At 53.7% G+C, this 20,985-nt stretch overlaps 4 protein-coding genes across 4 annotated transcripts; 1 reads left to right on the top strand and 3 right to left on the bottom strand.

The window, feature by feature from the left end:
- Positions 1-2,365: 2,365 nt before the first annotated feature.
- Positions 2,366-8,279, bottom strand: VOLCADRAFT_91596 (uncharacterized protein; the record flags this gene model as incomplete). Its single annotated transcript, XM_002950972.1, has 8 exons — positions 2,366-2,416; positions 2,817-2,946; positions 3,535-3,725; positions 4,089-4,690; positions 5,316-5,423; positions 5,923-6,043; positions 6,884-7,014; positions 7,928-8,279. 8 exons carry the CDS (start codon positions 8,277-8,279, stop codon positions 2,366-2,368), a joined length of 1,686 nt encoding a protein of 561 aa, XP_002951018.1.
- A 2,653-nt stretch (positions 8,280-10,932) lies between these two features.
- VOLCADRAFT_45237 (uncharacterized protein) lies at positions 10,933-14,213 on the bottom strand (the record flags this gene model as incomplete). Its single annotated transcript, XM_002950971.1, has 8 exons — positions 10,933-11,018; positions 11,190-11,242; positions 11,720-11,820; positions 12,055-12,129; positions 12,438-12,512; positions 13,094-13,270; positions 13,556-13,670; positions 14,116-14,213. Coding segments are annotated over 8 exons (780 nt in total), but the record flags the coding sequence as incomplete, so codon positions are not given.
- A 2,092-nt stretch (positions 14,214-16,305) lies between these two features.
- VOLCADRAFT_91594 (uncharacterized protein) lies at positions 16,306-18,319 on the top strand (the record flags this gene model as incomplete). Its single annotated transcript, XM_002951070.1, has 5 exons — positions 16,306-16,415; positions 16,463-16,466; positions 16,679-16,828; positions 17,257-17,274; positions 18,041-18,319. 5 exons carry the CDS (start codon positions 16,306-16,308, stop codon positions 18,317-18,319), a joined length of 561 nt encoding a protein of 186 aa, XP_002951116.1.
- Positions 18,320-20,230: 1,911 nt separating this feature from the next.
- Positions 20,231-20,728, bottom strand: VOLCADRAFT_91593 (uncharacterized protein; the record flags this gene model as incomplete). Its single annotated transcript, XM_002950970.1, has 1 exon — positions 20,231-20,728. The coding sequence occupies one exon, from the start codon at positions 20,726-20,728 to the stop codon at positions 20,231-20,233; it is 498 nt and encodes a 165-aa protein (XP_002951016.1).
- Positions 20,729-20,985: the final 257 nt, after the last annotated feature.

Raw genomic sequence — 20,985 nt, 5'->3', positions numbered from 1 at the left:
AACTTGAAAACCCTAAGTTTTGCACACTACGGAGCAATCTGGCAGCAATGGACGTTTTTGGCTGGAGGAATGAAAATGTACGGGTCGGGCTCAATTCATTCCTTTTTTCCAAAGGCCAAAATACCGATTTATTCCTTTTAAGTAATATATTACTTAAAAAAACTCGGGTGCAAGTACCCAAGGGCCCCCTATACCAAGCCTACAGCAAGAGTGCTGCCATCGCACCCAGGGAGCCCTGCGCTGGAACACGCTACCGCGTCCTACGAACCAAGCCACAGTCAAGCTCCACACCATGTGCCCACCAGCGGTTCTACCATCAAGGGTCTGTAACACTGTCCGAGTATTTCACGTCATGCACGAAGAAACAGCACCGCCAAGTACAACAACGACCATGCGGTACATCGTCATGTACGCGCGCCCGTTCCCTTGAGTGGACATGTTTTATATGCCACAGCGCATAATAGACATTTGGGACGGAGGCGTCGAGTTCGCGGGTTGGACGTCTACGAAGGTAAAAAATCAAATTTTCCTGCAATAAAACAATGTATGACGCAAAGTACGGCCACAAAATTAGATAAGAGTAATTTTGTACAGCTGAACTCATAGGCGGGTGAGACAGAAGCCTCCAATATGCGTACCAATCCATATCTCCAGCAACATGGGATGAAACAGAGGAATGACTTCATTCCAGCGAGCACAGCTGTTGCGTAACCGCAAGTCTGCCGCGATGGCGACCTCCTATGCGGGATACGTCGCCTGCTGCCTCCGTCCCCTCTGCCCCTCGTAAGCGCAACGGCAGTGCAAGCCCCATCAACCCGTCGGCGAAACTGATGAAAAAGGTAGTTGTATGGTTGTTTAGTTGTCCCGCACTCCTGCCTTATCCACGCCGAAGCAGTGTGCAAGCCTGCTTAAAAATAGCCAATCTGTCCGCAAAACACAAGTGGAAGCAGCTGTTGTGTAGTTATCGCGTTTGTTTGCGTTGTAACCCGTGTTCGTTCGCGTTGCCAACCCGTTTGGTTGAACCCCGCTGTTGTGCGGATAGATACATTGGCAGAATGCAAGTCCTGCAACCAAACAAATGGGACGACCCAATGAAGATGCCGCTCTATTGTAGGTGCATAAGACCACCTCCGTACTCCACTCCCACTCCGTACTCTGTACACCTGTACCAAGAAGATTTTATGTATTATTTGCCAGGGCAACGACGTGTGCACCTGTTGCGAATTACGGGAAAAAGTCGTTTACCGTGTTGAACTCAACAAAGCGCCAGACCACCCCGGGACTTCCGCTGTCAATTTCGTACATACCGTACTGTCATACCGTACAGTACATACCGTACTGTCGTGATATGTTGGTGCTTCAGTTTTTCGCAAGGGCATAATAACTGTACTGGACGTTCTTGGTGCCATGCGATTTTTATGCTCGCGCGTCGTTGCTTTGCTGCCTCGTTAGCAGGGCGGATTAGAGGGTTGCAAAGATTGGGGATTGGATGCAGGTACTGGTCAGGTGGGGAATAGGGTGACGACGTCAGGATTAAGGGCCACGGCAAGGATTACGGTTCAGGACTGCTACACTACTTTTAGGATGGATATTGCTGTCAGGGTGAGGATGGGGATGGGATCCCTGTCTGAGGGATGGGGATTGAAACCTGGACCAAGGATGGGATTGGGAACCCTGGCCAAGGACGGGGATGGGACCCTGGTCGACAGGATGGGGATTGCAGGCTGTCGCAGGTTTAGGATGGGCTCGCTGCCATAGGGTGAGGATTGGGAACACAGCTGGAGGATTAGGATGATGGGTGGTTCTGCAGTAAGATGAGGCTGCGGATGAATACTGACAGGACTGCAACAGACCAAGGATGGATAGTGTATGTAGTATCCCGGGTAGACCAGGACATAGCATCAGTCCATTGTTTCTTTTCCTGCAATAAGGATACCCTGCAATACAGCAAGTTGGTATCATGACTCGGAATCACGTTCCCGACCCGGGTTCAGTTCTCTCTTCGGAGTGCTGCCATTGGTTTCCTGTAGATGCTAACATCTCGCAGACACCCCGAGATAGACGAACGGTCGAGGACGCCCTCAACTTTGGAGGGGGGATAATTGAAGTATCCTGAATATCACGGGATCTAGCATCTGCCGATCGGTTCTTTTCCTGCGATAAGACGTCATACAACGGTGTAGTTGTCCATATTGCTTACTTGGTGTGCTGTTACTTATGGTGCATCTCACAGCATCTGGTGAAAGTGTTTAAATGGTGGCCAAAGCCAGTACCAAACATGCATGTTGTCATGGTCGATTTTGCTCACACAACGTAAGGAGTAGGTTTGTAGCTGGCATCTCAGGATGAGGGTTGTGGCACCAGCTCAAGGGATGGGGACGGGACCCTGGCTGACAGCTTTCGGTTGTGAACACAGCTGCAGGATGGGGATGGCCCTGGTCGAAGGGATTGGGGTCCCCAATTTGGGGAGGGACCCTGGCTGGCAGGATGAGGATTGGGGAGACTCAGCTGCAGGATGGGGATTGGAAACCCTGGCCGAAGGGATTGGGGATGGGACCCTGGCTGGCAGGATGGGAAACCTGTCTTGAGGGATGGGATTAGCACCGGCCCTTAAGATGGGAGATGGGAGTCGGCCACCCCTGCCAGGATGGGAGGATGGCTGACCACTACCCACCCCCAGGATTGGGGGATAAGACCCCTTTTGCAACCCTCTGGAGGGTCCCTGGATTGCCGCCAAAATCTGTTCCACGCTTGAAATAACGTTTCCTGGTCCTCACCAAAGAACATCATAAACACCGCCATTACTTGCAACCCACATAGTAAAGCAATACGTGCTTTGTAAGACCCTTGAGAGATAGCGGGCAGGCTTCTTGATGTGCCGTGTGTTGGCGGTTTTTGAACATGACTTGTGGAGGGAGGAAGGAAATTTCGAGCAACAAGTCTCGTCTGCGTCCGAGCAGGCAAGACCGGACTCAAGACCATCCATCAGATAGACGCGATCCGGTACCGAGAACACCAATATGCCTTCTTACAGTGTCACGCTTGCCTCAACACCGCGCATTCAAGGATGCCCGGTGCAGCACCATCGACAGAACACCCATCTGCGTGTGCGGACGACAACAGGCACCACCCAGGAAGAACCCAACCTAACACTTCAAGAAAGAAAAAGAAGAAGAGAAGAAGGAAGAGAAGGAGAAGAAGAAGAAGAAGAAGAAGAAGAAGAACCCATATGCATAATCTGTTTTCGATTGGACAGGACGCTAAAACTCGGGCAACCGGCTCTCAACAACAACAATACAAGGCGCGGTGTCTCAACAATTAAGTCAGGACTCGTCAGAAGTCCATGGGGTGCAGCATCCGCCTCGTCATCCAACTAATCCAACTGCCGTAACTGAAATGCAAACCGCAACTGAGGGAGACCAGAGCACCGTAGAAAAGCCAGGGAAGCCATATTGGCTCATGGGCTGGTCATCAAATCGCCCGTCGACGCTGTCTCGCGGTGTCGTGGAGTCGCCTCCGCCAGGTGATCTTCACTTGCGGAAAAAGCTGGGGCCACGGCGGCGGCTCCCGCCGCCGCTGCCGCCGCCGCCAAAACTAGTACCTCCGACGTTGCTTTCTCCAGTGCCGTTGTTGCCGGGGCCGTTCTCGGTTGGTACGGCAGTGCTAGCTGCTGTGTCAACGGCGGTTGCGCTGGGACCCGATGTGAAGGAGCCGATATCGGGCTGCTGCCGGGAAGCGCAGCGTGCGGCGGTGAGGCGGTGTGTGTGTGTGTGTGTGTGTGTGTGCTCACAAACATACATCATACGTACATGCACAAGTACATACATACGTACGTAACCATTACCATTACAATTATGGTTTTGTGTTTCTTGGCTTCCGGGCTTTTTTTTCCGGCGTTGGGTTACAAGATTTATGCGAAGTACGATCCCCAGAGTACCCCCCTGACATCACAGCTGTGATCCCCCAGCACGAACTTGTTGCCATGACGCCATGACTTGCAGCTCCACCCCGCACACAGACGCACGCATAAGCACACCAACCTACCTACCTACATACCTACATACCTTCATATCTACATACCTACATACCTGCTCAACGGGCGCACCGGACGTCGTCACCGTCGGTGGCGGAACCGCCCCCGCCGTCGTCGTCATCGTGTCGACGCCGCTGCCGCTGCCGCCGTGCGCCGCCGCCGGCGGCGCCACCGGCGTCACGATCGGAATGCTGCCGCCCTCATCCGTTGGCAGCCCCAGCGCCGCCGCCGATACCGCCCCCGCCGCCGGCCCTGCCGCGATCAGCGTCGCCGCCAGGTCGGTGCTCGTGATATGCGGTACGGCAGCGAAGTCAAAGCCGCTGCTGCCCGTTGTTACCGGGGTAGAGGCGGTGGGGTTTACCACGTTATAATCATTAGCAGCGGGCGCCACATGCCGGTCATGGCTGGCAGCGGGGGCGTTGGCGTTAGCGTTGGCGGCGCCACCTATTGTCGTACTTCCCCCGCCTGGCGGCGCTGGTGTAAAGGACGGGTAGGACGTGCCGCCAGCGCCGGTTTCGAAGCCGTAGCCTGTTGCGTTGGTAAATCCGGGACCAGAACCGGTGCCGGAGGCGGGGCTGCTTCCGCCGGCTGTCGTCGTCGTACCGCTGACGTCAGCTACGCTGGCGCCGCCGCCGCCGATACTAACGCCGCCGCCACCTGCCGAGGACAACCACACCGCACCGCACCATGCGTTTGTAGGTAGGATAAAGAAAAGTTTACTCCAGGATCACCTCAACACCCGGCGGCGGGCATGTGTGATGACGGGAACCGACGAACTTCGCAAAACTTCAAAGGCCGTAACGAACGAAGTACGGCATCCGGTTTGAATTAACCACCTGCGTTGTACTATATATGCATCGCGCGCATGCACATCACCTGTCAGAGCGGATTCCAGGGCCGCGAGCGCGCCGCGGGCCGTCTCCTTCATACCCGACAGCACTCCGCCGCCGCCAATGCCGCCGCCGCCGCCACCACCACCACCACTGGCTGTCGTACCGGCGGCGGTTGGCGTGACAGCGGATGTTCCAGGCAACGGCGTGCCGGCGAAATCCGCATACTCTGCATGAAAGAGTGAGTTTGGCAGATGTGGGCATTAGCCGGGAGTCAACAAAAGGGCATCATCCAGCGGAGACCTAACGACAGCTCAGTTAGGACGGCATAGCTTTCGTTACGAGGGAGAGCAAAAGAGCAGAAAATTATCAATAAAAATGACAACAATCGCAGCTATTATAGCAGTGGCAGCAGCCACACATCCCTCCCCCTCTCCTACACACGCACGCACCCGGCGGCAAGTCGTCGTACACCTCGACTCCATGCCCCCAAATGACTCGGTGACCGGGTCGTACATGAAGGTTCAGGTTGCCCATGGCGTCCGCACAGCCGCCGTTGCCTGCGAATTGATGTCGCGTTGACCTTCAACCCATCTTTGTTTTGATGATCGTTGGTTAACACGGGAGCTGCTAGCAGAGCAGGACAAAGCACAGCGGGCGGGCCCCCCTCCGCTCCCCCCCCGTGAAGCCACCCACACGCCACTTGAGTACGTCTGCGCCATGGCTCCCAGGAGTGGGGAATTCCGCACAATGCCCTTCCCTCCGAAACCAACTATGTCGTCGCCGTAACGTCGGTCAACATGGATACGCAACGAATGAACTACAAACGATCGAACCACAAACGAACGAACCACAAACGGACAACAAACGAAACGAACCACGGAATAGAGAGCCAATAGAGCGCCAACCTCACCATAATTTGCCAGTCTGGGGAAGCCCTGGAAAGGCCCTGGCTGGCTTTGGACGTCCATAACTGATTAAAAGAGACACGGAATGACGGAGCTGCTCCGAGAGACATCCCAACCGCGATGCAACCCGCACATGCACGCACAACCGCACCTGCATCAGCACCCTCCCACGCCACCAACGCGCCGTCCTTGTTGATCCGTACGTACTTGTACTGCACTTCCGTATCTACGGGAAGCTGCACGTGGGCCACCCACACGTCGCCCGGTGTCCACTACGGAGAGACGGAAGTGGTGGTGGGGGGAAAGGAGAGCAGGGGGGGAATAGGAGAGTTGGATGAGAGCAGGAGAGGAGCAGGACGAGCACAGCAGGACGAGCGCAGGACGAGCGCAGGACGACCGCAGGAGGTAGTACACAGGTGGATAGACGCAGAAAAAAGCGAGGAGTCGTCGGCCGCCATTAACGGCCATTGAAGGTACCAAACTGCCGTAAGGATCACGTTGGGATCCCAACGTGGCGAGGTTACTGCCCGATGTAAGGGGGGGTGAGGAGACGTTAGTAGAGGGTAGGGCGCGAGGGGATGAGACATGACGACAGGCAGGAGACCCCTGGGCGACGTGCGAATCCAGCCCTGAGGCATTGATGATAAAAATCACTGCCATTCACCATCATAATCTTGCCACCCGACTGTGCTCCATGCTTTTTCGATGCATCATTTCAAAACGCCGTTGCCAACTCGCCATCTCGTCGACGGGATCGGCCCCCTGTACCCTCCCCACTACCGAAAAATCCACATTAAATGAGGAAGAACCCTTAAAAATATTTATAAACTGTTTGAAACTAAAGCATTTGAAGTCCTCTCTGCCTGTCCTCCACAATGAAATCTCTTCTGACAAATCTTCACAACCCAACAGCGAAATGCGATACGTAGTGTGAAAATTGCAGAAATACGTGAATCATCGAATCTTTGAACGCAAATTGCGCTTGAGGCTTCGGCCAAGAGCATGTCTGCCTCAGCGTCGGGTTAAATCTCAATGCTGTACACACGCATGATGCACGTGTACGACATTGCACCCCCCTCGGAACTCTCCACACCCCAACCCTTCCCCCTTACGCGCATCTTGACGGCCCTTGCGGGGTCCCAGGAGCCCAGCTCCGAAACCGAGCCCACCACTGCGTACGCCTCGCCAAAGTTGCAATGCTTGCCGTACTTGAGGATAACGGGCACCTGTGACCGATGCGCGCCTACGAAAAACACATAGGACAAAATCAAGGAAGAAAATCAAGGGCACGCTGAAAGAGAATAGCTCAACCTTCTGTACGCTGCACCGCTCGAAATGTCGTTCTTTAATCCTGGACGCGTCCACCCATGACGTTGTACCCCTCTACCAACTTCATATATATAGATTACCTGTTGCTGTACACAGGGTATATGAAAAACATTTTACCTCTGTATCATCGTAATGGTCGTTGCCGCTTTCGCGGTCGCAGCACACCGCCGGCGGACAACGCAGCGCAGCACAACAGCGCACAACGCAACGCAGCGGAGGATTTCGGAAAACGATTCTCTGAATCTATGCCTGTGTGGAATATCGGTTATATGTTGTAAATCGACACTCTTAAGCAGCCTCGCTTACCAGAACCTTACCTGTACGTTTGGCAGCTGCGGAATCCGTAGACGGGGCCTGTGCGTCATCCTCGCGAAAGCGCACCGGGACACCTGGTTCGTTCGATTCGTGATATTATGTCCATATAGCGCGCGATGGAGGAGCACGATTGCGTGATCCGTCATGTTCGCAGTCAAGCAGTCAAGTTAGCAGTCAAGGGAAGTATGGCATACTGGGCGAGGATAGTAAATCGTGCGACGGGATACAAAAAATGATAAAAGGTAGGAGTGTTGCAGGATTAATGCCAAAGGAACCATAAGAATCACTGAATAATATGATGAGCCAGAGAAATAAAATTGCAATTTCCCGCTATTCGGTGCGCGGCAGCGCTGCTAAAACAGTTCCGCACTACCGCCAGGCCGCGATGCAGCAGTGAAGAGAGCCACAAATTAACTCATAAAAAAGAGCATGACATCTCCAGCTGCAAGCGCGTCCCAGGTGCCCAAGCGCGTCCGATCGAAGATACGTCCTTCTGTCACGGCTTTGCGCACCTCGCTTAAATTTGCTCGCGTCGCGCGATCGCCACACCATAGGGCGCTGGTGCTGCCGTTGCTGCTGATAATGCTGCTGCTGAAGCTGTTGATGTTTCAACATTGACGGGCTGGGATGTGTCGTGGACACCACCAAGCAGCACGCGGCGGTTTGACCGGCCAGCTGCGCTGCGCCAAGCGCCAAGGTAGCGTCCACTGCACAGCGGCGCCGACAAAAACGCCACTTACTGCCTGGAAGAGCCACAAAGTCCACCCTCGCAGCAGCAGCTACGCGGCCATGGTCAAAGCGGCCATGACCAGTTCCGGGCTGCTGCAGATCCTTGCCGAGGCTGCTCCTGACCACTCCAGCCATTCTTTCCTAATCGGTTGTAAGCGAGAGAAACTGGCTGTCAATCCGTGCTCGTTGTAATTGAAATAGTAGGCGTTTGCTGCTGCGTGCCCCAAAGGCTGGCCCTGATTGTCGCAAAAGGCAGCTGGTAATCTGGAGCGTATGCACACCGAAGAAAAGCGGAAAAGGCAATGTACGGTTAGTAAGCCTTTCGCTGCTGAGAAGAAGCGCTATTACTGACGTGCGCTTCCACGCACGGAGATGTAAAAGCGCTCCACTGCCGTCCGAAACTCGTCTCGGGGCGCTGCCCAAGGTTTCTTGAGCCGGTCGTCCCGAGGAAGAAGGTCTCCTTCAAGTCGACAGGCGCCGGAAACAAGAACGAAAAGAAACGATGTTTCCGGCGTGGCGGCTGGGGAAATACTTCCCCTAAATCGATTGCTAATTGCAAGAGACGGAGCGCTGACAAGGACAATGATCTCGCAGTCGACGTTTTACTGTATAACTTTAGGAGGCTTTAGGAGCAGATAACATGGGCTGCAAAAGATTTCTGCACATGCAATTTTTATGCCGAGAAGAGCGGTGCACCGCACTTCATCGGGATTTGTGCGTAAGTCATTTTAAAGCGTACCGTGGGGCGTGACGTCAGGCGATCAACCGCCTCCCTCAGTCGGGCAACGTTTCCTTAAAAAAAAACATAAATGCGGTTGCTTCATAAATTTGAGCCTGGAAGCTCAACAGGGTCATTCATGCCTGCAGAATCGACAGAAGTAGGAAAGCAGGGCACTTCGCAGAGCGATCCTCCATGTTTGACCGACGACCAAGGTTTTAAAAGAAGCGTCAACGTACTGCCTGCCGACCACGACCCCAATCGGGCACCAAAATCCCTCGAAATACCCGCAAACTAAATTTAGCATGGATTTTAGCTTGGCGAATCAGAGACCAGCCGGCAGTCAGAACAGGACTGAAAAATAATCAAGATGCGCTTCTTCTGTGCCCTTGTTCTGGAGCGGCCACCGACCCGGGGGTCACCCCCATATTGGCCATCCTTGAACGCACCATTGCAGCCTACGAACCGGCATAACTATCGTTAAATCAGATTCGTCTGCACGTGCAAAACATGAGCCTTTTTTTACGTGCGCCAGAAAAGACACGCATGCAAATGGCTGTTGCACGACTATCGTCGGAACTGCTCCATTCCTCGCCATGACGCAACATATGCTCGTACGCACACGTACCTGTACCACCAGGTTGATTTATTCACCCCGCACACACACACACACACACACACACGTGCCCCACCGCCCGCCCCAACACCTCTGCAGACGTGGCCCGCACGAAGGGGCCAAGAATTGACTCACACACCGAAAGCAGCCCAGCGCACCAACGCGGCATCGGCGCCCGTTCATTTATTCGCTGGTCTGTATGTATGCCACGTCATTTACAGTGCTGTGTCTGCCTGCCTGGCAACTACCCAAACGTTTTATAACCAATCCCGGAGCCGTACCCCCCCAACTGTCAACGAACAAGAACGCACATGGCCAGGTGCACGGCTTGACATGAGGAATCCGCATGTGCTGTGTTTTTTAATTTAAAACTGTTTTTTTTAATATAAACATGCACCCCATACTATCACGCGGTCGTGTTGCACCAAGGATCACACGCTACCCCCTGCCTTCCTTGCCACGTCTTGCCGCGTTGCATTTTTCGTTTCCTACGCCACAACTTTGCACTGCACTTTGCGATGGTGTATACTAGCATGACGGGGGAGGCCAATGGGGGGGGAGGAAAACGATCAGGCGAGAGCTGAGTATCAGGGGTGCTGCCAGTGCCTGCTGGTGCTGTCGTCGAGTAGGGACAGATGCAGATTGAACTTGCATTGCAACCCTCTTTACCCCATAACAAGTCTTTTTGTTTACATTTCGTAGTTTAGAAACGTTATTTGGATCCCGCAGGCGATGCTCCGCGATGAAATCGTACAACCCATCTTGAGGTCCGTTCTCGCACAGCGCTCTCGCATATCAGCTAGGCCCACGTCCAAGTTGTCAGCTTTGACTTCCTTTCCGAAAACAAGCAGTCACACAGTCCTAGGTCACCAGCTCCACTTCCTCCCAGCTGTCAGGTCTTATCGCTAACCCCGCAAGATCCAGATTCGTTATTTCGAAACGCACTTTTCGGGAGTTTCCGATTTCGTATTTTGCGGTTGGTTATGTATTTAGGGCTTTCTAAGCCCATTCACGGCAGGTGGGACTGGCTCCCAAAAGCCGTTACTTTCACAACCCCCAAAGATATGCCAGTGCCAGTGCAAGCAGAAACACGGGCAGACCTGACACGCTGAGTGCGGAGCAAGGGGTCCCACTGCAGGCGGCTTACTATGGCTGACAGCAGGGACTGGCGGCCATATTAAGGATTGCATAGAGTTGTGCAGTTGCAGAACCGTTCTTTTGCAACGAAAAAACGTGCGACAACAGTTGCCGCCGGGGCGGGCGTGCTCTGGAGTTCTTTCTGCCAAAAACGCAAACGCATGCGGGAATGCAAATTTATGCTCCACGTACAGAAAAAAAAGATAGAAAGCTGTAGTTGGGTGGTAGTGCGCGGGTGCGGATGCTGGAGCAAACGTCACGATGATGATTTAGAACGCGAGTCCGGAGGAGCTGTAGAAGTCCTTCCCCCCAGAAGCCATGAACTCCGCAAAGGACGGGTAGCGGGGGCTCCAGCTGCCCAGAGCGGCCCTGCTTGCGGTGTTGAACACTCGCTTGCCCCGGCCTGAGCTGCCGCCTGCGGGTGTATGGACGTGTGCGTACGTTGGCATGTATGTATGTATGTATGTCCGTTTATGTGGGCGTATAAGTGTGTCTGTCTGTGTATCTATAAATGTCTTGGTGGCTTTATGAACTGAGACGCAATGAGGACATACATACATACATACATACATACCTTCTGGGAAGCTGCCGGTGAAAGTTACCGGCACGCGGGGGAATACCCCCGAACTGAAACACGCCTGGGGGGGAGTACGTGGTGGTGAAGGGGGTTTGGGTGGCCATGATTGGGCAAGGCAGGAAAGAAAAGTTAAGCGGATGGGTTGTTCGGGTGTGTTTTCCTAGGGCGAACACATATGTGCATTTTATTCTTGAATTTTAGGATGTTGAAGGATTTCAGGAGGGTTGTGGGGACCGGCGGCAAAACTCAGCTGGGTGTGAGGACGGTGACAGCAATGGTGCGACCTCTAAGGAAAACCGCGAGGAGAGAAGCAGGCGGCACAGGGGGGCGCAACACGGTACGGCAGATATAAGATGCAGGAGGGGGGGTTCCGTACAAGGGGGAGAGGGGGCGGGGAAAAGGAGATATTAAATGGATTTACCAAGCAAGAATCATTTTCTTTTTTATTTATGTTTATTAATTAATTTATATTCATCTTAATTAATTTTTTTATTTATGTTATATAACTTTAAACAATTTCCATCAACTCACAGCTCACCTCCATCATGTCCTCAAACGTCACAGGACGGCCGTCTGTACCCAAAAACACACGACCCCGGAAGGGACCACTGCCGTCGCCGCGGAGGATCTGTTGCGTGCGGTGTACGGCAGGAAAGTGTGTAGTACGGCGGAGTCTGAGTCGTACGAGGAGGCTGATGTCAAAGCCGCTGCTAACACACGCGCACCCACCCCTTCACGAAGTCACACTCACGCGAAGAAATACACAATCACATTCATACGCACAGACTTTCCTCTTTCCTTGTTTTTCATACATGCACGCGTACATACAGACATACACACATGCACACATCCAAACACATACCGCCGCGCCCATCCCCGCCGCATCCTCGTAATGCAGCAGGTTGACCACATAGCCGCCAGGACGAGCCACCGTACCCTGGGGCGTCGTACGTCGTACGCGTGTACATAAGTTCTACTCGCACAAATTCTAAACAAGCCATGGAGATAAGATAGCGCGTGTGAATATGTACGAATGTACGGAACTATGTACTGTGCTTAAGAGAAAGTCAAGAGGGCATTCCGGGAATTCGATGGCTGCCTTCAAGGGCTAATACGGTACGAGTGATAATAGCGATACGAGTAATAAATTCTGCTCTGTTCACAAAAGTTTTAATCAGTTAAAAATCTTAAAACATGCACATATACATACATACATACATACATAGGACCCACCCACCCACCCACCATTTTCATGAAATAGGTGTGGGCTCCTCTGTTGGCGTTATACAGCCCCACGAGCCGCAATACACAGCCACCCGCCTGGCGTGAGTAGGGTGGGGGGGTGGGGGGAGATGAAGCCCCGGGGGTTGGGGGGGGCCCCCAACAAACAAAGCAACAACGGCTACCAAATGGGGGTCGGGGAAGGGGGAGAAGGCCTCATCACCGCGTGTGTGTATCGGGGGGACGAGGGCCATGGAGCCCGCGCAGTTAAGAGAGATGCGCAGTTAAGTAAGGCCCTCAGAGGGAGAGGCTCAGGAGGAGCATCCCTCGCCTCACACGAACCTCCACGTTCCTTTCCTTTCTGCGCATACAAGCTGCCCCTTCCAAACCCCCCTCCCCCATACCCCCCCCTTACCAGCCTGCTGCGACATTCCTACTTATCCCTGTTCCTCACCCCATTATTCGTACATTTCCACGCAGTACTGACTTGCCGTACACAAAAACAGCCCCACGCATGACTCCCTCCAGGACATACCCCCCCCCAAAAAGACAAATTCCCCCCTTCCCTCACCCCTAAGCATACACCACCTTTTGTCTACTGCTCCTGCAACTGCTCCTGCACCTTATATCCCGATTACACGCACTGTGCCGTACACACACGTACACACATACATACACACCTCCAGCACGGCCTCCTCCGCCCCCAGCAGCCTGTCCGTTGACGCACTCGCGCCCCGGGCCACCAACGGGCAGGTTTCCTCCGTGACCTCTCCCCCATCATCCACTCCACACACGGACATGGAGGAGGTGAACACAAAGCATCCGCTGCCGTCCCACAATGCCAGTGCCGATTTGACCTTAGGGTAGTTTGGGGGGAGAAGGCGGGGGGAGAGGAGTTGCGAGGCCAGGGAAAATGCGTGTGCGCGGGTGAGCAGGGGGGAAGGAGGGGGGAGAGGGGTTGCCGGGAGCAACGCACGGCAAGGGTGCAGAAAGCGTTAATTTGTTCGTGTATTATATGCCTGTGTGTGTATGTGTGTGTGTGTGTGTATTCAAAGGAACTGATTGACAACCGCACGCGATACCAACTTTCTCCCGCTCTCTTCCCCTCTCCCCACCTCCCCCTCCCACCCCCTCTCACTCACATCTGCTACGTAGTCCTCGCTGCCCGAGGGGGGAGCGCTGAACACCACGAAGCTCCATTTGCGGCCCTCGGGCAGGGAGGTGCGGGTGGCGGGAGAGAGACCCATGGTTCGGAGTCTGCGGAGGGGGCGGCGGAGGGGGGGAGCCCCGGTGTGGAGCGGATTGAGGTGGGGTGGGGTGAAGGGGAAAGAGGGAGACGGGAAAAAGCGGAGGTAGATTGGCACGGTGGCAAAGGGAGTGAGAGGGAGTGGGGAGGGGGAGTGGGGACGGTTGGTAGGTGGCGGGGGGAATGGGGGAGAGAGGAGAGGCGACTGGGAGCGGGTGGGGGGAGGATGGCAACTGGTAGTGGAAGCCATAGCCGCCTCGAGACGGTCGCGAGGGAGGGGATTCGGCTGCGCATCTTGCTGTGTGGGTGAGAAAGAGAGAAAGAGAGAGAAAGAGAAAGAGAGAGAGCGCGCGCGAGAGAGAGAATTTTTTCGTTATGGGTCGAATGTGGTTTATAGGCTTGCGAGAAGAATATGGGCTGAAAACATTGCAGGCTGTGGATGCAGTACATCCATACCTGTCATGGCTCTTTTCACTATTTGTGAGGCCGGTTGCGGAGCTGCCGGGTACAGACTCGAGCCAATCTTTTGCCAGAACACTTCCGAGGACGCCCGGGCCAACCACTAACAGGTCAAGATTGGCAGGGTTGCCAGCAACTGGTGATGATGTCGATGCCGAAGGCACGGCAGCAGCGGCCACGACGTCCCTAGCTTCGACGCTCATCGATATGTTTGCGGGATGCAGGATTGTGGCTGAAAAGGTAGCAGCGGCAGCTGCGTTCAAACAGCGCCGGGAAACCGATGACACCGGCGATGGCAGTGCCGACGGTGGAAGGGAGCTGCAGGTGAACGGAAGGTTGCGGGATCGGCTCCTTAATGTGGAATAGTTGGTTAGGCGTGCTGTCGGGTCAAGTGCTAGTCGTGACATCGTCTTTAACCTTGTCCGGGGCCGATCGATGATCTGGACTCTGCAGAGAAGTCCAAAGTTTTATATGTGAACGATCAAGAAATTATCTTTATATTTGCACAGGAAAAATATGCAAGGTTAGGCCCCGGTACATTATTTGCAGCGAAGTTGTACGTAGGATCTCTCATTGCAGAAAAAACACGTAAAGATGTTGCAATGCGTGATTGGGAAGGCAGGAATATGCAATCGCATTTTTTTTGCAATGGGCAAATCCTGCCAACGCAGGTATGCGCTGCGGCTACTGCCTGTCCAGAGCCTGCCAAAGACCAGTATGCAATGGACGCGATTTCCTTTTCACATTGCAAATCTAACATTTTCATCCTTGCAGCTCTCAAGTAGACAACCTTCTACAGCGCACAGGTTTACATCTGAGAGACTACGACTGACGCCATTCTTGGAACTGCGTCTTTATTCTGCACTTCCTCCATTTGTCTGCTGTCGCCGGTTTAAGGTGTGGCGAGCGAGATCGCGCAGGGCTTTTCAAAATGCGCGACTGGCTCTGTATAGAGCCATGTCTACCCTAATTCGAAGTCAAAATATGTACCCTTAGTCTTCAGTTAGCGCACCCAGCAGCACCCCCATGGACGCCTCCATGCCGCCCTCGGTTTGAGCGTCGTGGGCTCAGCCCTTACCTGGCCTGCTCAGAGGTCATCAGAGGTCATTTGTCGCATGAAGAAAAAGGTTGGCTGGGATTGTTTAAGCTGGCTTCGTTCCAAAACCCCTTTGTAATAACATTTAAACATCTCGCACCGTCCTGGCTGACAGACATTGCAGGGTGTCAAGCTGTTGATCGGGTCTTCGGGTGCACATTGGGGACTTAGGGTTTCGCGGATCTGAACGTACATCCAGTATGTTACCGAAGGAAACTGCGTGCGCCATCATGATGATTGCAGTGATTGCATGCACTGAGTCCGGTTGCAAGGATTACGAGAGTGTACGACATGACGGTATAACTCTCGGTACAGCACTCAAGAGGCACCTAAGTAGAGGTAGGAGGTAGCAGGCATGGGCGGCAATAGCTTGCCGGATGAGCCTGCTGTACACCCGTACGTACGTACGTACGTTAACGCAACCCGTCCTGACACTGCTGACCTACTTCACGCACACACATCTCGACATGAAACACGGAAAGGCACGATACAATGCTTGGAACCTTAAAGTCAACAATTGGTTCTTAGCACGGCGGCGTGCAGTGACTAATAAGCCATGTACGGCAAGCGAAAAGCCAACTAAGAAACAATCGGGCTAATGGCGTAACAGCTAGGGAGTCGTTTTGGAGCAGCGCATGCAAATGAACCTCAATAGAGCTCTAAATCAAAAGCTACATGATCGGCACTGGATTTCAACATCCAGTCAATAAAACGATCAAAACGATCAGAAAAGGTACGACAAGACACGTGCTTGATAGGACGCGTACGACAATCCCCAAGGGCACCAACCCAAAAATGCCGCTACACACACCACGTTTCTCATACCAGCAGCGACCACCACTGGTAATCGCCGGCTTGGATTGCCTGTGCCACCTCCTGCTGTGTGTACGGAGCCCCACAAAGCCCAGCAAAAGCAAAATCCCAGCAGCTAAGATTTTGGTCAACGTATGAGAGGCACACGTTATAAATGAAGTGCTCCTTGTACGGATCTGCCGTACAGCCGTGTTGCGCGCATGCAATTCCCGCGGTCCTTCCATTGAGTGCAGCCACAGCCACAGAAGCAGAGCACCCTTTGCCACACACCACTAAGGATGCACACTGAGGACTACAAGAGGAGAACTCGTCGCTATCGTTTGAGATATGATAGATACCGGAAGGTTGCGAGTGCGACACACCGCGCTCCATACCTCCACATCAGGAGGTGCGACCGTGGTGCACAACCCTCCGGCACAAACCCGACCCCGCAAGCCGCGTGAGTGTACTGCAGCAGCTCCGCCGCTCAGCATCAGCAACTAATCAGTATCAGTATCAGGATGAGCATCAATGGGCGCCAGGAGGCGTTTGGGCTGGGGCAGTCCATGCCGCCATTGCCGCGCCGCCAAAAGCTGCGCTGCGCACCACCGCAGCCAGTGCCCCCCCTCCCCACAAACACGCACCCCACACGCCACACACCATCGCATTCAGAGAGCAAGCAAAGAGGGAATGAGGCTTTCGCGTCAGCATAACTACTATCAGAATATCCAAAATGCCTGTCCAAGCCCAGCAAAATCCAAACCAAGCAGCCATAATTACACTGCCACAGATGGGTTTTCTCCTTTCAATCCTGGCCTGCGGGTGAGATGACGATTGCCAGGGGAAACCATAATTGGGACCGGACACCCTCCTCCCCCCAAAACACACACACACACACACATGTGCCAATCATTCATCAACATGCTCCAACGCACAGCCAGCTCAATCCATCCCTTCACACACACACACACACACACACACCCTTCTGTTTGCCATCAGCGCCGCTACCACCAGCATCAACAGCAGCAGCATCGCGAAAATAAAGCGTTGCGCCTCAATTACTTGTAGCACACTTGCGGGTGCTGCAGCGCCGCCTACACCAGCACAAGCGCACGGTAAAACTCCATCCCCTGTGTCTCCCCCCGGGGGAAGGGCCGAGCTCGCGGAGCGTACAGAAACCTTCCCGCCTCCAATCCCGATAGCTCGACACAGCCGTTCCCTCACTCCCTGCCTGCTACCCTGCCCTGCAGGTCCATGAGATGTCCAAGGTATCGCCCGCCAAAATGCCATTGATCGTCCTTCCCGAGCCGACGACAAAGTTCCTGTATCGAAGTAAGTCCCCCTCTCCCCCCCGGGCCCCCGCGCTCTCTGTCTCTTTCCCCCCCCTTCCCTCCCCCCGATCGTCTATGCTTCGTCGTACACCCCCACATACACACATGTAGCCCTGAAAAGTTGAGGACCCATAATAGCTTACGACTGCAGTCAGTGTAGTACGGCAGCAAAGAGGGCCGTACAGGTGCATCAGATCTCGTACAACGACACACTTCTACAGGTGACAAGGCGGTCCCACGATGTTAGGCTCCTAAGCCGCCTTAACGACTTTTAACCACTTTAACGACGTTCAACCAACTGCTGATGTTCCACGGGCCAGATGGCAACTGACCTGGGAACATAAGGAGTGTCCCTGACATGTATTTGAGGCCGCTTTTCTATAGGCTGTCATGCCGCACAAGAAAAGAAACTCAGGGATAAAACAGTAGGGCGAGTACGATCAGTCATGGAGTACGGCACAGCATGCAGAATAGGGGAACGAAAATTCGCTGGTAAGGCCGCTCAGGTTGCTTCTCGGGCCAGCCAAAAATTCGCAAGAAAGGAAATGGAGAGGGGCGGCAGCGAAGGAAGGGGGAAAGAGCGGGGAAAGAGAGAGCGAAGGGAGGGGTGAAGCTGTCGCCACACCTGCCGCTGGCCCTGTCGCCCCCCGACCCGCTACGGTGAATCTTAACTGAGGTCGTCACGCCCGCCGCACCTCAACAGTCGCAACCACCACCATCATCATCATCATCATCATCATCATCATCATCATCATCATCATCATCATCATCATCATCATCATCATCATCATCATCATCATCATCATCATCATCATCATCATCATCATCATCATCATCATCATCATCATCATCATCATCATCATCATCATCATCATCATCATCATCATCATCATCATCATCATCATCATCATCATCATCATCATCATCATCATCATCATCATCATCATCATCATCATCATCACCACTACGACAGTCACTCTAGCGAGAGCTGCTTGACAGCCGTACACCCCTTCATGGTGAACGAAGTCCGTCCGACAAGACCGTGATGTTTACACACACATACCATCCGCACGTCAATGAACAACATGGAAAGACGAAGAGGTGAGACAGAACTTAGGGGACGGTATAAGAAGGCCGCGGTGCGCCGTACAGTACGGCAGTTGGTGGATGATGATTGGATCTGGGCGCGCGAAATCGCCAGTTTGAAATGGGTCCGTGAATTGAAATCAAAATTACCTTGAAAAGAACGTTTCCCAAAAAGGGGGAAGAATATTGAAAAAGGCGGGAAAGGGCACAGAAAGGGAAAACAGAAGAAGAAGAAGAAGAAGAAGAAGAAGAAGAAGAAGAAGAAGAAGAAGAAGGACGACCGCAGGCGCCAAGCGTGTGAAGCATGCTGGCAGATGCCCCGAAACTCCCCTACATCCACACCCCTATAACGTGTTTTGAGCAAACGGTCCGCACGGTGCAGGCATAAGCATAAAAATAAATACTTTCTTTTTGTCGCAACGCGATGCTCGCTAGGATACACGGTACGGCACAACGGACACTGAGCGGCAACAGAACGTGCGAGAGCATGCCAGAGGGAGCAAACAAGCGCGCGAACACGTACACATGCACACACGCCTACACACATAAAGATAGGCCGGGCCACAGATTTTAGATTAAAGGAGCAGTACGGCATCAGAGTAGCTCGCCTCCCTCCGTTGCGACGCCGTGCGATGCCCCTTCAACAACAAGCCCCAGCTAAGCGTCCTGTGCCGACATGGACTGGTATTTCATCTCCTAAAACACATTCAAATATTCCGTACGCAGGGCGATAACGACAATAACCCCCCGCCATGGCGTTACATAAGCAACGTAAGCAATAACCATTAACAAAGCACCGGTAAGTAAAACACTTTTTCAGGATCTGAATCGTATATAGCCTAAACAGGTGAATGCAAAACGGAATCCAAAACAGGACCCACGCGTCCGGGGAGACCAACCTACAACGAGCTCAGAGTGCCATCGCCACTGCCACCGCATACAGCAACCACCGCCACAGAGCGTTTGATTCTTACATGGCCTAAAGGAGCTTGCAGACAGCGCTGTCGCTGCGTAGGAACGAGCTTCCACTTGGATCATAGGATCTGAGAATTTTATTTTGGATCCAGAGTCATTAGTAGGCACGGGGGAACTTCATATGGCAGCGCGCCAACCGCAAAGTGCAGTCACAGCAACGCAGTAACCTTAAAACTGGATGTTAAGCGTGCACAATAGGCCTTTAGGAGCTGCTCGCTTTTTAAATCGGCTCGCACGCTGTCGCCCGCTCCCTCTCCCTCTCCCTCCCCCATAAGAATCTGCTCGAAGAGTGCTGCTCGTGCATATCGAGGCCCAGAGCATACAGAAGTCCCTAAAGCAGGCATATCTACACGCATTCATGCATACATAGCGCATGGTTGTCCCCTTAGGGGACAACCCTTTAGGGGACAACCCTTTAGGGGACAACCCTAACCCCCCACTGCGACACCCCCCACTTCAAACAGCAAGATGCTACCGGCCGCGCAGATCCCCCAACGTCCCGCACCCGTCATGGGAAGTACGAGAAGCACGAGAAGCACGGAAAAAGAGCTCTCGCCCCTTTACTCGCCCATCGTCGCAGCGAACTGCACACACAAAAGGTAAAGTCCTCCCTGGAAAAGCCCCACTTTGTTCTCCTGGCGAATCAAACCGCGCAACCCCTCCTACAACAACACCCAGCCGCGCAATGCTTTGGCTCAACAGCCAATGACGCCGCCTCTGCCGTCAGCCCAGCCCAAGCTTCGCCCTTAAATGTATACGCACGCACACGCACAGACATACACGCACAGACATGCAGGCACAGACACACACGCACACGCGCAGTTTACGTAGTCTAACTTGCGTACACTAACAAGCGCGGCAATGCAACGCCAAGCACCATCGCCATCGCCATCGCCATCGCCATCCCCATCCCCATACCCATACCCATACCCATACCCATACCCATACCCATACCCATACCCATACCCATACCCATACCCATACCCATACCCATACCCATACCCATACCCATACCCATACCCATACCCATACCCATACCCATACCCATACCCATACCCATACCCATACCCATACCCATACCCATACCCATACCCATACCCATACCCATACCCATACCCATACCCATACCCATACCCATACCCATACCCATACCCATACCCATACCCATACCCATACCCATACCCATACCCATACCCATACCCATACCCATACCCATACCCATACCCATACCCATACCCATACCCACCACCACCACCACCACCACCACCACCACCACCACCACCATCACCATCACCACCACCACCACCATCACCATCACCATCACTGCCATCGCGCCGGCGGCGCCTGCACACACTCCGCTCCACTCCACTCCACCGGCAGCAAAAGAGATTAGCCGGTTACCCCGTTATCTCCCCGCGTCGCTCCCTCTCGAAGCCCCAGAGAGCATGGCAGAGCAGAGCAAGGCAGGGCAGGGCAGGGCAGGGCAGGTGAACTTGGGGTTCTCCACAACCGCCCGCCCCCACCCGCACCCCAATGCGTCGTCCCACGACAAGAATCCCCTTAACTTCATTTTCATACATTCAAATA

The sequence above is a fragment of the Volvox carteri genome (assembly GCF_000143455.1).
Source record: "Volvox carteri f. nagariensis unplaced genomic scaffold VOLCAscaffold_21, whole genome shotgun sequence".
Lineage (NCBI taxonomy): Eukaryota > Viridiplantae > Chlorophyta > Chlorophyceae > Chlamydomonadales > Volvocaceae > Volvox > Volvox carteri.
Note: the sequence above shows the minus strand (reverse complement) of the source record. Positions and strands in the feature narration are given on the sequence as shown.